Source organism: Condylura cristata, unplaced genomic scaffold (genome assembly GCF_000260355.1).
Source record: "Condylura cristata isolate star-nosed mole 26May11 unplaced genomic scaffold, ConCri1.0 scaffold00017, whole genome shotgun sequence".
NCBI lineage: Eukaryota > Metazoa > Chordata > Mammalia > Eulipotyphla > Talpidae > Condylura > Condylura cristata.
Window position 1 is genome coordinate 28,804,858 of NW_004567118.1, and position 11,994 is coordinate 28,816,851.

The window sequence follows — 11,994 nt, forward strand, 5'->3', positions numbered from 1 at the left end:
AGGGCGGTGTCTGCATGTTTATTAGCTGGGACAGCTGCCGACGCGGCTGGGAGCCTAGCGGTCCCGCTGCGGGTAGGGGTGAGGTGGCACCTCTCCCACCCTCTCGTCCCTGGGTCCCGACCTCCGAGGGTCGCTCTTGACCTTTACCCTCATCCATTTCCCCCTCCTTCCCGCACCAGTACCCTGGTATCCGAATATCTCCACTTTCCGCGCCTCCCGCGCTGCTCCCCTCCCGCCGCAAACCCAGCGACCTCCAGCAACGCCCCCGCGGCCCGATCCTGACTGGCGGCTCCCGCCGCAGCCTCCTCAACCTTCCCGCTCTCCTAGGGTTCACGCCGCTACACCCCCGGTGTCTGTTCTCAGGCTTCCCTTTCCCTCCTCCCGCCCCTGGAGAGCCCCCTCCCCTTCCTGACCAGCCGGCATGCAGGTGTCTATCGCATGTACCGAACAGAATCTTCGCAGCCGGAGCAGTGAGGACCGTCTGTGTGGACCCCGGCCGGGCCCAGGGGGCGGCAATGGAGGGTCGGCCGGCGGGGGACATGGGAATCCTCCGGGGGGTGGAGGATCGGGCCCCAAGGGCCGGACTGCACTGGTTCCCCGACCCCCAGCACCCGCTGGGGCCCTCCGAGAGAGCACCGGCAGAGGCACTGGCATGAAATACAGGTATGGGGGTGGCTGGGCAGCCCACCGCATCTGCTTCTCTTTCCTGACCCCTGAGTATTCCTGAGATGTTGCCAGACCCCCTCAAACTTTGCTAAGAAGCGTCCTGCTCATTCCAGCTCTTCTTCCCATCACTGGCGCTCCCGTACTTGGTGACTGTCTTAGTCTTTCTTCATCAGTAACCCTGACTATGAAAGAATCAAGTTTGCCAAGGTTGGCTGTGTCCTGTCAGTCCTAGGCAAAGCTCAAGAGCTCCCCTCCTTGCCCCAGGGGAAGGTCAGGAATGCATGGAACTCAGGCAGTATCCCCTCAACTCCCCCTCCCCCAATAATGCCCTTGGATTGATGTCCTGGGAAGGAGATAGCTTCTCACTCTGGCCTGCTTAGGGTGCCTGACCCAGATACTGTCCCCAGCTGCCCCAGGGTCCAGGTTTCTGTGACCTTTCTTAATGGGGTGGGAAGTTGGGCCATAGGAAGGACAAGGTCTTGTGGAGAAGGTGCTGATGGACAGAGCCAGGTGTAGGTGAACTGACTTTATCTCAGAGAACAGCTGAGCTTTCAGAACTTGCAGCAGAAGGAAGGGGCTCCAATGTGCGAGTAAGCAAAGGTCTCCTACCTTACATGACTTTGTCAACTGAGGAATCTTAGCCCCTCTGCTTGGGTGGGGGGTCTTGTAAGGTGGGGAGCTCTGGTTCAGAGACAGACTTCACAAGTCAATAGAAGCAGAAGAGGTGATAGGAAGAAGGGGGATTGGGCTTTCCACACCCAGGTTTCCTACCTGCCTTTGTTGGAGGTCCATCTGACTAGCCAATCTAAGAAGGCTGTCTGCCCAAGGGCCTGGGTTACCCCTTCCAACCTGGTGTCTGCACTCTAACATATCATTCTTAGAATCTATTTTCACAAACTCGGTCACAGTCAGCCATTCATATTCCTCCCAGCCCTTGACTTCTTATATTCCAGAGATAATTCAAATAGTGAGGCCCCTACTGAGAAGAAACACAAACCAGGCAGTACATCTTCAATGTGATAGAAAAGAGGCATGGATAGTGACTCCAGAGAACAGTCATTTATTTGTTCACTAATGCTATGGGCACAGCACTGGCAAGTTCTGCAGACCCTCTGAGGTCTGAGAATCTATGCCCCTAATAGAAAGACCCCTTCCTACTGCTTCTGTTTCCTTTAGGAACCTAGGAAAGTCTGGTCTTCGGGTATCCTGTCTTGGCCTAGGTGAGTTAGAAAGTACAGGAATTAAGGATATATGCATTATTTCATGGTTTGCTTCCAATGGTTTTCCTGTGCCTGACTTCTCTTTTGCAGGTACCTGGGTCACATTTGGTTCTCAGATCTCAGATGAGGTATAAGTGATGGGACTAGGGTGAGGGGATCTGAGGGAACCAGAAGAGGGAGGGAATGGACTTGGATAAGGGTTTAGACAATAAACATGTAGCACTGTGCACCTAAGTGTGGAGTGTAGGGGTGGGGGAGAATGTGGAAACCCGGCCCGTGGTGTGACTGGTGAGCATGCAGTGAGGGAGGCAATTGAGGGACCAGTGGTTAATCTTCAATTTTTTCTCTCACCCCCCCAGACAGCAGAGGATGTGCTGACAGTAGCCTATGAACATGGTGTAAACCTGTTTGACACTGCCGAAGTATATGCAGCAGGAAAGTAAGGACTGGGGTGAAAGAGCTAAGTTATATTTGGAAGGCTGAGAACATCAGGGCTTCTTGTTTTTCCTCTACAGAACCCTGGGAATTCTGCAAACACTAAGTTCCAATCTTTCAGTCAGTGGGCCCCAAAGCATTATGGGAACTGTAGTTCCACATCAGTGCATCTCCAGTTTAGGGGGCAATGGACATACTAACAGTTAAAATAAAACAAATATACCCTGTTGTCAGTTTTGTAATCCTCTGAGGATTACAAAACAGTTTTTTTCTAAGTATACCACATCACATCACATACCCATGGCTCATACTGGAATTTGCCAGAACCTGAGGTGACCTATCCCCGCCCGCCACCCCGCCATCTTTTCTCTGGCAAACACTTCTACTCGTCTTTAAGATTTGGCCCAAATGTCATCTTTTCCCAGAGGCCTTTGCTCAACTCCTTAAAGTTGATCACAACTTTCTTCAGCTCCAAGAACAGTTTAAATTGCCCTCGACACTGGTTTATGTGGTTGTATTCTCTGTTCAGTTGGGAAGTTGCTCCTTCCATGGAACTTGTCTTGCTCTTCCCATGTCACCTAAGTATCTACACAGAACCTAACACAGACAAAGCAGGAACTGCTAGTGAGACGACATCAACATGCACTCAAAAAGTTCACAGTCTAAATAGTTAAACAAACCAACCCAAAAGACAGGGAGCTATGAAAGGTTACAGTAAAACACAAGACTTGCCATGTTAGCTCATACTTAATGCCAAAGAATTGTATAACTGGTAAGAACTAGTGAAGCTGACAAGATAACTGGCCACAGACTATGGCAATTTCCATAAAAGAGGCAGAATCAAAGCTAAGATTTGGAGGATGGGTGGGATTTTGCAGGCTCACATAAGCCGGGGAAGATAAGACAGATAGGACCAACAGATACAACTTAGTATCCTCCTTGGTTCCATTACAGTCTTCTATCTTTCCCCCACTGTCCTATATTATACCTTCAGCACCTAGAATACAACTTAGTACATAGTTGATGCATAATTTGTATTTGTTGAATGAAAACTATAGGATTATATTCCTTGTTCTGGGAGCCCCTCTTATTTAGTTCAAGATGGGACTGACAACCCAATTAGAGGTCCTAATTTATGCTCTACTCTAGAAGAGAGGAAATTAATTAAAGGAAACAAACAGGAGGGAGAGGGAACTGTTCCACCTTGGAGGGGTCAGTGATTCTGCATTATCTTTTTTCTAGGGCTGAAAGAACCCTTGGCAACATCCTCAAGAGCAAAGGGTGGAGGTGAGACTGTATTTTGAAGGGTGACTGGGAACACGGTCATCCAAAAATCCTTGCTGGTTCTTCCATTTCTCTTTTTCTAGGAGATCAAGCTATGTAATCACCACCAAGATTTTTTGGGGAGGACAGTAAGTGCCTGCTCACTGTAGATCCTCAGAGTGTGTGAATTTGCATGGAATGGGAGTGGGGATGCTGTGCCCACCTGCTACCCCAGATCTGCAGCCTGCCTGTGGGGAATTGTGCGATTCCACTTCCTCATGGTACCTGGCCAGTCTTGGTCCCTTATCTTTGTCACACCTTATCTTTGACTTACCTTTTCCTACAGAGCAGAAACTGAGCGAGGCTTGAGCCGCAAACACATCATTGAAGGTGAGAGCTAGAGGCTAGGAAACTGAAGAGACTAGAATGAAAAACAGAGGAACTGGGAACATTCTCTGAGGCTCTGGGCAAGAGGTTTTGAATTTGAATTAAGGGAGCTGTGGTTTAGATGGCTATGGTAAGGAGGTAAGGTATGAATTCTTACAAAACTGAAGTTGAGGTACTTTTGTTCTCTCCATTCCTACCCTAGGTTTGCGAGGCTCTTTAGAACGCCTCCAGCTGGGATACGTGGACATTGTCTTTGCCAATCGCTCAGATCCCAATAGTCCCATGGAAGGTAAAAGCAGCATCCCAGCCCTGACAGTCTTTGAAAAGTGAGAGCTTCCTCAAACCCTCAGTAGGGAGCCAACCCCTGCTCTGAAAGCTTCCCAAGCTCCATACAGGCTCAAATCCTGGGGCTTGGAAGGGAGGGAGAGGAGCAGACACTAGCCTCAGGCAGAGGCCTGCAGCTCCAGAGCACTGGATTCTGGGGGTCTGATAGTGAGGCTCTCCCTCTCCCATGTGCCTAGAGATTGTGCGAGCCATGACCTACGTCATCAACCAGGGCCTAGCCCTATACTGGGGGACATCCCGATGGGGAGCTGCAGAGATCATGGTATGTATGCCACCCCACTTTTCTCTGCCCCATACTGAATTCCCACTTTTCACAAGGACACTCCAAACCCCTCTCTGCTGGGGCAGGGAGGTGGAAGAAAATGGAAGGAGTACTCTGACCCCGTGTCTTCCCCACTGTAATGCAGGAGGCCTACTCCATGGCCAGGCAATTCAATCTGATTCCTCCAGTGTGTGAACAAGCTGAACACCATCTGTTTCAGAGAGAGAAGGTCGAGATGCAGCTACCAGAGCTCTACCACAAGATTGGTTAGCAGCATACCCAGCCCTACCTTTCCCTCGGCCTCATCACCTAGATCTTTCTTCCCACATCCAGTCACCTTCCTTTTAGGTGTTGGCTCAGTTACCTGGTCCCCTGTGGCCTGTGGCCTGATCACTAGCAAGTATGATGGGCGAGTCCCAGATACTTCCAGGGCCACCATCAAGGTGAGATCTCCTGCTCAGGATGAGGCTGTTGAGGGTGGGGGTAGGAAGTAAGTTATCTTTTTCTGATTCTCCTTGGTCTCCAGGGCTACCAGTGGCTCAAGGACAAAGTGCAGAGTGAGGATGGCAAGAAGCAACAGGCCAAAGTCATGGACCTTCTCCCCATCGCTCACCAGCTGGGCTGTACTGTGGCCCAGCTTGCAATTGGTGAGACACTGCCAGGGCCATCAAGGGGCCTTGTCTCCTCCTGAGATGACCCCAAACCTATCTAAGACTTGTTTGTCCTTATGAGGAACCTCTTTCTGATACACTTTAGAAGTTTCTGTGCTCAGTGTTCCTCAATAGTTCTGTTTTTCTTTTCCTCTTCTGGCCCTAGCCTGGTGTCTCCGCAGTGAGGGTGTCAGCTCCGTCTTGCTAGGAGTGTCAAGTGCAGAGCAGCTGATAGAACACCTGGGCGCTCTACAGGTGAGCTGGCCCAAAAGCTGAGCCCATCTGTTTCCTTTCCCAGCAGTCAAGACCTGGCTGTCCACCCCTGTGAGGTCACCTACTAGTGTCCTCGCATTGCAGATGAGTGTTCCCAGGGTGCCAAGGCCAGGCAGGAGCACCGGGCTACTCTTTTTCTGGCCATCTGGCCCCGGCTATGCTGCTCCCCCACTCTCCAACTTCATATCCTTGTCAGTCACCCATATGTACTCTACTCTCCTCCACATTTTTCTCCAGGTCCTGAGCCAGCTGACCCCGCAGACGGTGATGGAGATAGACGGGCTTCTGGGGAATAAACCACATTGCAAGAAATAGTCCGTTGGGGGCGCAGGGACTGAAACTGGAGTTGTTGCAACCCTGGGGTACCGCTTTCCCGCAGCTGCCTCCTTCCCGCTCCGGATCCCGCCAAGCAGCTGCCAGAGCCAGGGTGGCCCCGCCCACTAACGAGTCCCGGCTTCGAGTAGCGATACGCATGAACAAAGCCATATCCTTCCCGCACAGGGCCTTGAGAGGGAAAGTAGTGCGCAGCACACAGCTGCGTTCTCCTAGGCCTTCTTGCTAATCCCGGGCATGAGCTACTGGGCCGAACCCTCTCCGCCACCTGGTCTCGCTCCCTTCTCTTCCTCCTCAACAGCCAAGGCCCAAAATAAAGGAAACAAAAGGCAGATATAAGAAACATGCCAAGTATGTCAGAAGTAGCCTTTGAAATGTCTTCATGGGATAATAACGTACTGAGTGAGCTATAATGTCATCCCTGATAAAGGAAATGGGCTCTTTGTATTCTATAAAGGAAGCCAGGCTGGTCCTGGCTAGAAGTAAATGATAATCTTTGGGAAACCAGGACCCTGCCTCCAAGCCAGGAGGTAGGGGAGGGTTAAAAAGGAGAACTAAAGCTAGTACTTTATTCTTGCTGAGAGGGGGTAGGAGGGACACAGGTGGCAGAAGCATAAACCCTGGCAAAACTGGCCAAGGTGACCCATGGAAAACAAAATTGGGCCATGCTTCCCAGGAAAGTAACAGCCTAGGTCACTGCAGAGACCGGGTGGGGGTAAGGGGCTGACAAAAAAGGTTTGGGGATAGACTTCTGAGCCTTGAGCAGAACTTCCTACCGGGCAGTGGAGGACCCCAGGCTTCCTCCTGGCAATAATATTAAAGCAATAATGATGGCCCCTTTTTTGTAAGCCTTCCCAGGGAACTGTAAATAAAATCTCAGCTTGATCCTCACTCACTGTGTCTGAAGTTGCAGGGGTTGGGAAGTTAGGATCTTAGCATCTCTCTTGTGTCTGGCCCTCTGCACCCAGTGATTAGAATTCATCAGTACCAGCATTCTATTCATTACTCATTGACCTTAATGACTCAGGCATTCAGCTCCTGGTCACTACTATTGAATATCATCAAGGATCCAGACATCAGATACCCTAAGTCCCCAGTTTTCTTCCTTCCTTCAGTGGTCATGTTTTTTCAACCCCAAAGATGTGATCTCATAGTTTATTGCTCCTCCTTCTGACCCTGTTTTGTTTCTAAAGTTGTATTAGCCACACTTCTTGTCTTGTACTTCTCATTTCCTTCTTGCCCGATACCCACACATATGCTAAAGAACTTTCTGGGAGATGTTCTTGTGGCTGAGTGGGAGGCACTGCTCTGAGGCTTCCATTTGGGATTTGATGAAGGAGAGGTAAAGTGAAAAGTGTTCTGTAGTTGAGATGATAGGGTAAGGAGGTATTGTTTTAAAAGAAAACAAGTGAAAGATCAGGTATGAGGGTGGCAGAAAAGGAAAAGCAATTGGGGTTATGTCACATATTTATTCTTCCCCAAAGGACTCTTGATTTTCCCTAGGACAGAAAGTGGGTGGAAAGTTACAACATTTAAAGGTCACAAAGCAGAGGAGGATGAGCTCTGCCTTCCTTAAAATACAACCTCACCATTTCCCTTTTCTCACCCTTCCTTGATCCTGAAGCTTTCAGAGCAGAGTAAAACCCAATTTCCAAAAGAGAAAAGTCAGCAGTGTGCCATTTACTGGATTAGTAACCAACCGGATCAACTAATGAATACTTATATCCAAGGCTATCCTCTCCCACTTGTTTTGGAACACTGTGCAGGAAACAAAGAGGGAAAATGTATGACTAAACTATGATTAGTTACTCTGTAACAAACATACAAGAATTTATAAATTCAAAATAGTACTCTCCTTCAATAAGTGCAAAAATAACCTGGAAGTCTATGCATTTATTTTAATGATGCCTTCCCCACTGCTCAAATTATTTAAAACTCCTCATAGAACTCCCTTCAGAAGCAGTTTAGAAATCTTCCTTTAGCATCACACTTCATTTACCACTCACATCATTCATTAGTCTTAAGTAGTATGTATATACCATATACAATGGTATATGGCACAGGGGTACAACGGTGAAGAAACCTCTGTGGAGCTTGCAGATGGGGGAAACCCCTAAAGATAAACTTCAATTGTCAAAAGCCACAGGAAAGAATGTGTTGTTACAGTGTACAAAGAGTATTTGACGTGGTGAGGCAATGAAGCAGAAGGTGAAAGTAAGTGTTAGGGGTACTGAATACTTGAATCCTTGTGAGAGAAAGGAAGATGCAAGCCAAAGGCTCTGAAGCAGAATGTCTAAAGGGAATGGAAGCAGAATATGAGACATGGGTAAGTTAAGAACATAGAACTTTTAGCGCATTTTACAATATCTTTCTCATAAGGACAATATGAAACACTCCGTATCATATATATAGATAGATAGATACATAACAAATCTCCAACAACATCTAGTAATTTGACACAACTTTTTCCTGTTTTTTAAAATATATATTGAATCTCTTTATTTTTTAATTTTTGAAGATAAAATCTGGGGTACAGGCCAGAGGTGCGGGGGGTGAGAGGATTCACAAGAGACAGAGTGGGGAGCAGAACAGGCAGATTGAAATACCCTGCTGAGGGGAGCAGCAGATCAGACAGGAGAGGTCTGCTATGCCATGTGGTTTAGTTCCATGGCTGGGGATCGAACACAGGCTATACAATGATAGCGCTGAGACTTAACCCAGGTCACCTGGGAGGTGCTTGACACACTTTTATTTATACATAGAAGAAATGGGTGTAGGCCAGAGAGGATTCACCAGAGACAGAGTGGGGAGCAGAACAGGTAGATCTACTAAAATACACTGCTGAGGGGAGCAGTGGGCGGGTCAGGAGAGGTCTGCCATGCCATGTGGGTCACCTCTTTGGCTGGGGATAGAACTCATGCTGCAGTGACTGGATAGTGTTGAGACCTTAACCCCTACACCACCAGGAAGGCCCTAAACTATTAATTCATGATTCTATGTGTTGGCTGGGAGGTTCCTCTGTGATTTTTACCTGGGCTCACTCACATGGCTACATTCAGCTGACAAGTTAGCTGAGAAGGAAAATCTAAAATGACCTCACTATCAATCAGTGCTATTAGTGCTGGCCAATGGCTGGGGCTCCTCAATTCTCTTCCATTGTGGCCTTATCTGCCAGTGAACTTCCTTACATGGTGTTTTCGGGCCAGTGTTTCACGTGGACAAAGGTAAATCCCTCTGAAAGAGGAGGCTCCAAAACTTACACGTCACCCCTGCCCCGTTCTGTTGATTAAAGCATGTAACTAGGTGAGCCTACACTTAAAGCATTGTAAATAGTTCTTCACGGGGGAAGTAACAAAATCACATTGCATAGGAGTTTGCACCTAACAATTACCACCACATTAAAAGGCTTAAAACATGAGTTTTAAGACACCTTAAGAAGGGGTGTGTGGTAGGACCTGATTGGGCTTGCAAAGATCATTGTAAGTAGCGTGGAGAGAAGCATGCAGAAGGCCAGAATGGCTGTGGACAGACTGGTTAGAGGCTCCTACCAGTGCCTAAGCAAGAGACAGTGGCAGCTTGGAATGGGTAAGGTACTAGAAATGGACAGAAATTGGTGAATTAGATATTCAGGAGCCGCAGTGTTGATGATGAGCGTTCAGGTAAGTTGGGTCAAGGAAGGTAAGAACAGGGCAGGATCTAGTGATCCTGCTGAGTGATGGGCTTACTGCTGATGGGCTTACTGCTCATGTGCATCTAAGTCAGGTACTGTGACACTAGGTTTTGAGAAAAGGAAGGGTTGTTTGTTTGTTTTTTACAAATTGACAAGGAGGTAGGAAGAAAACAGAAATATGCCCCATCTAGGAAAGGAAAGAGGTTTATATTTATTTGGGGGGCGCAGGGTTGAGAACAAGGAATTATTGGCAGGCTAGGCAAAGGAATGTGGATTTGACTGAATTTTTTTTGCCTAAAGAGCAGTCTGTACATGGAGAAGAATGAAGAGGTTTCTCTCTCTCCCTCTCTTTTATGATAAGTGGAGTTTTGAATTTCTGGTGATGGGTCGCACACCCATTTTCAGTTCCATGTTGAAGGTCTCTCACTTTTGGTTGGTTTGTGGTTTTGTTTAAGGTCATATACCTTTGTACACTTTTAGTGGACATCGTCCGTTGATACGAATCTAGGCTCTGTTGTGTCTGAAAGCAAATCTCAAAGGAAAGTTGGATAACTTTTGTGTATTTTAGGAATCTGAGGTCATTTTAACTCCAGTTCCAATAGGAGATGGATAAAGAAATAAGTAGGAAACACTAGAAGAGACGTTGATTGCACACAAGAGATCATCAGTTTGGGTTCTTGAAGACAAACATAAAAGTAACTTGAGCAGATATACAGGTCTGGAGCTTAGAGAGGTTTTGGCTGGATGCTTGGTAGTACTATATAATCAATCCACCTTAAAAAAGATATATCGGGGCCCTCCCTGGTGGTGCAGCGGGTTAAAGCACAGCACTAAGAAGCTAACGCCACTTCAGCATGGGTTCGATCCCCGCCTGCCCCGGAGGAGACCACATGGCGCGGCAGACCTCTCCTGACCCGCCCGCTGCTCCCCTCAGCAGTGTACTTCCTCCATCTGCCTGTTCTACTCCCCACTCTGTCTCTGGTGAAGTCTCTCACCACCCTCTGTACCTCTGGCCTGTACCCCAGTTCTGTTTGCATAAATAAATATTAAAAAAAAAAAAGATATACCAGGCTCTCCCTGGTGGCACAATGGATTAAAGCACCACATTATGAAGCTCTCCCAAGCCGTTGCAGCAAGAGTTCGATCCCCAGCCAGGGAGATGACCCACACAGTGTGGCAGACCTCTCCTGACCTGCTTACTGCTCCCCTCAGTACTTCATCAGTCTGCCTGTTCCACTCCCCACTCTGCCTCTGGTGAATCCTCTCACTGCCCCTGCACCTCTGGCCTGTACCCCAGTTCTGTATGCATAAATAAATAAATCTTAAAGAAAAGATACATTACCAGCTGAAGATATTAAAAGATGTGAGATCTCTGAATACCATTCCAAAGAGAAGTTCCCAAAAAGTTTTCAATTATGACAGCATCACTGGAATAGTAGCTTACCCAAGTGACCAGGAATACAGTACAACCCAGAAGTTCTGAAATGTTTGCTTAAAAAATCACAGTATTCCTCCCAACAAAAGAATACCCTCTGTGGTTTAATCAATGTAGTTTTTTTAAAAAATGCCTGTTAAAGCCAATAAATAAATGGGCATAGAGAAGCCCATCTTGTACTGACTGAGATGGGTGTTGATAAATGTTGGGCACTAAGTAAGAAGTTAGAGTGAACACAATTATCAGCTGGGGCACAGGATAATAAAAGGAACTGATATGTGGTGTTTACTGTTTGCCAGGCATCATTCTGAGCATCTGGCTATATACATTTATGCAGTCCTATTATTATCTACATTTTATAGCTGAGGAAACCAAGCCCAGGGAAATTAAGTAACTTGCTTGAGGTGTCACAACTAGTAAGTGGTGGTAGTTAGGATCTGAACTCCATCCAGCTGGCACTAGAGTCTGGGCTGTGACCCTCAACAACAGAACCTGGACTGCAGGTTCAGGAGGAGGGTGAGGAGGCAGCTGGGGGTAGGTGTGGCACCTTGCGGGAATGTGGGTTGTGAATACTATGTCCTGTTTACCTGTGCAGGAAGTCAGACCCCTGAGTCAGAACTCAAGCTGAGCTGCTTTGGTGCAACCATCATGGTGTGTGGGTGTCCAGGCCTGGCTACTCTGGAAGGAAAGGATTCCCATCATTCCTAAGGCCATGGTCTTGCAATCTAGGTCCCTCCTTAGACTGATCTGTCAGCCGGAGCTGAGCATTCTGGGGAAAATGAAATTTGGGGAGCCAGTCTGAATACACGGAGCTCGTATATAATTAGAGTTGGAGAGTGCCGTAGATGTTAAAGCCAGGAAGCACCCACCTGAACTTCCAGGAGCCAGCCGCAGACTGGGCAGGGTGGGCAGTGTCATTGGCGCTGGCAGGCTGCTCGGGTGGGGCTGTGGATAAGAGTGTGACCTGACCCGTGGGGCTGTGGAAACCTGTGCCAGAGGCTGAGGGCTTCGCCACCGCTGGTATTCACGGCCTCGCGCCTCCACCGCCCCCACGC

At 48.0% G+C, this 11,994-nt stretch overlaps 1 protein-coding gene across 2 annotated transcripts; it reads left to right on the forward strand.

Moving 5' to 3' along the window:
- Positions 1–78: 78 nt before the first annotated feature.
- KCNAB3 (potassium channel, voltage gated subfamily A regulatory beta subunit 3) lies at positions 79–6,725 on the forward strand. Of its 2 annotated transcripts, none has more exons than XM_004684631.2 (14): positions 79–663; positions 1,843–1,886; positions 1,977–2,014; positions 2,246–2,325; positions 3,564–3,608; positions 3,689–3,733; positions 3,931–3,974; positions 4,174–4,260; positions 4,493–4,578; positions 4,724–4,844; positions 4,927–5,021; positions 5,105–5,225; positions 5,395–5,483; positions 5,739–6,725. In XM_004684631.2, exons 1-14 carry the CDS (start codon positions 422–424, stop codon positions 5,814–5,816), a joined length of 1,215 nt encoding a protein of 404 aa, XP_004684688.1. In that variant the 5' UTR covers positions 79–421; the 3' UTR covers positions 5,817–6,725. The 2 variants fall into 2 exon arrangements, with proteins under 2 accessions (XP_004684688.1, XP_012581435.1); XM_012725981.1 differs by having other exon boundaries at positions 3,692–3,733.
- Positions 6,726–11,994: the final 5,269 nt, after the last annotated feature.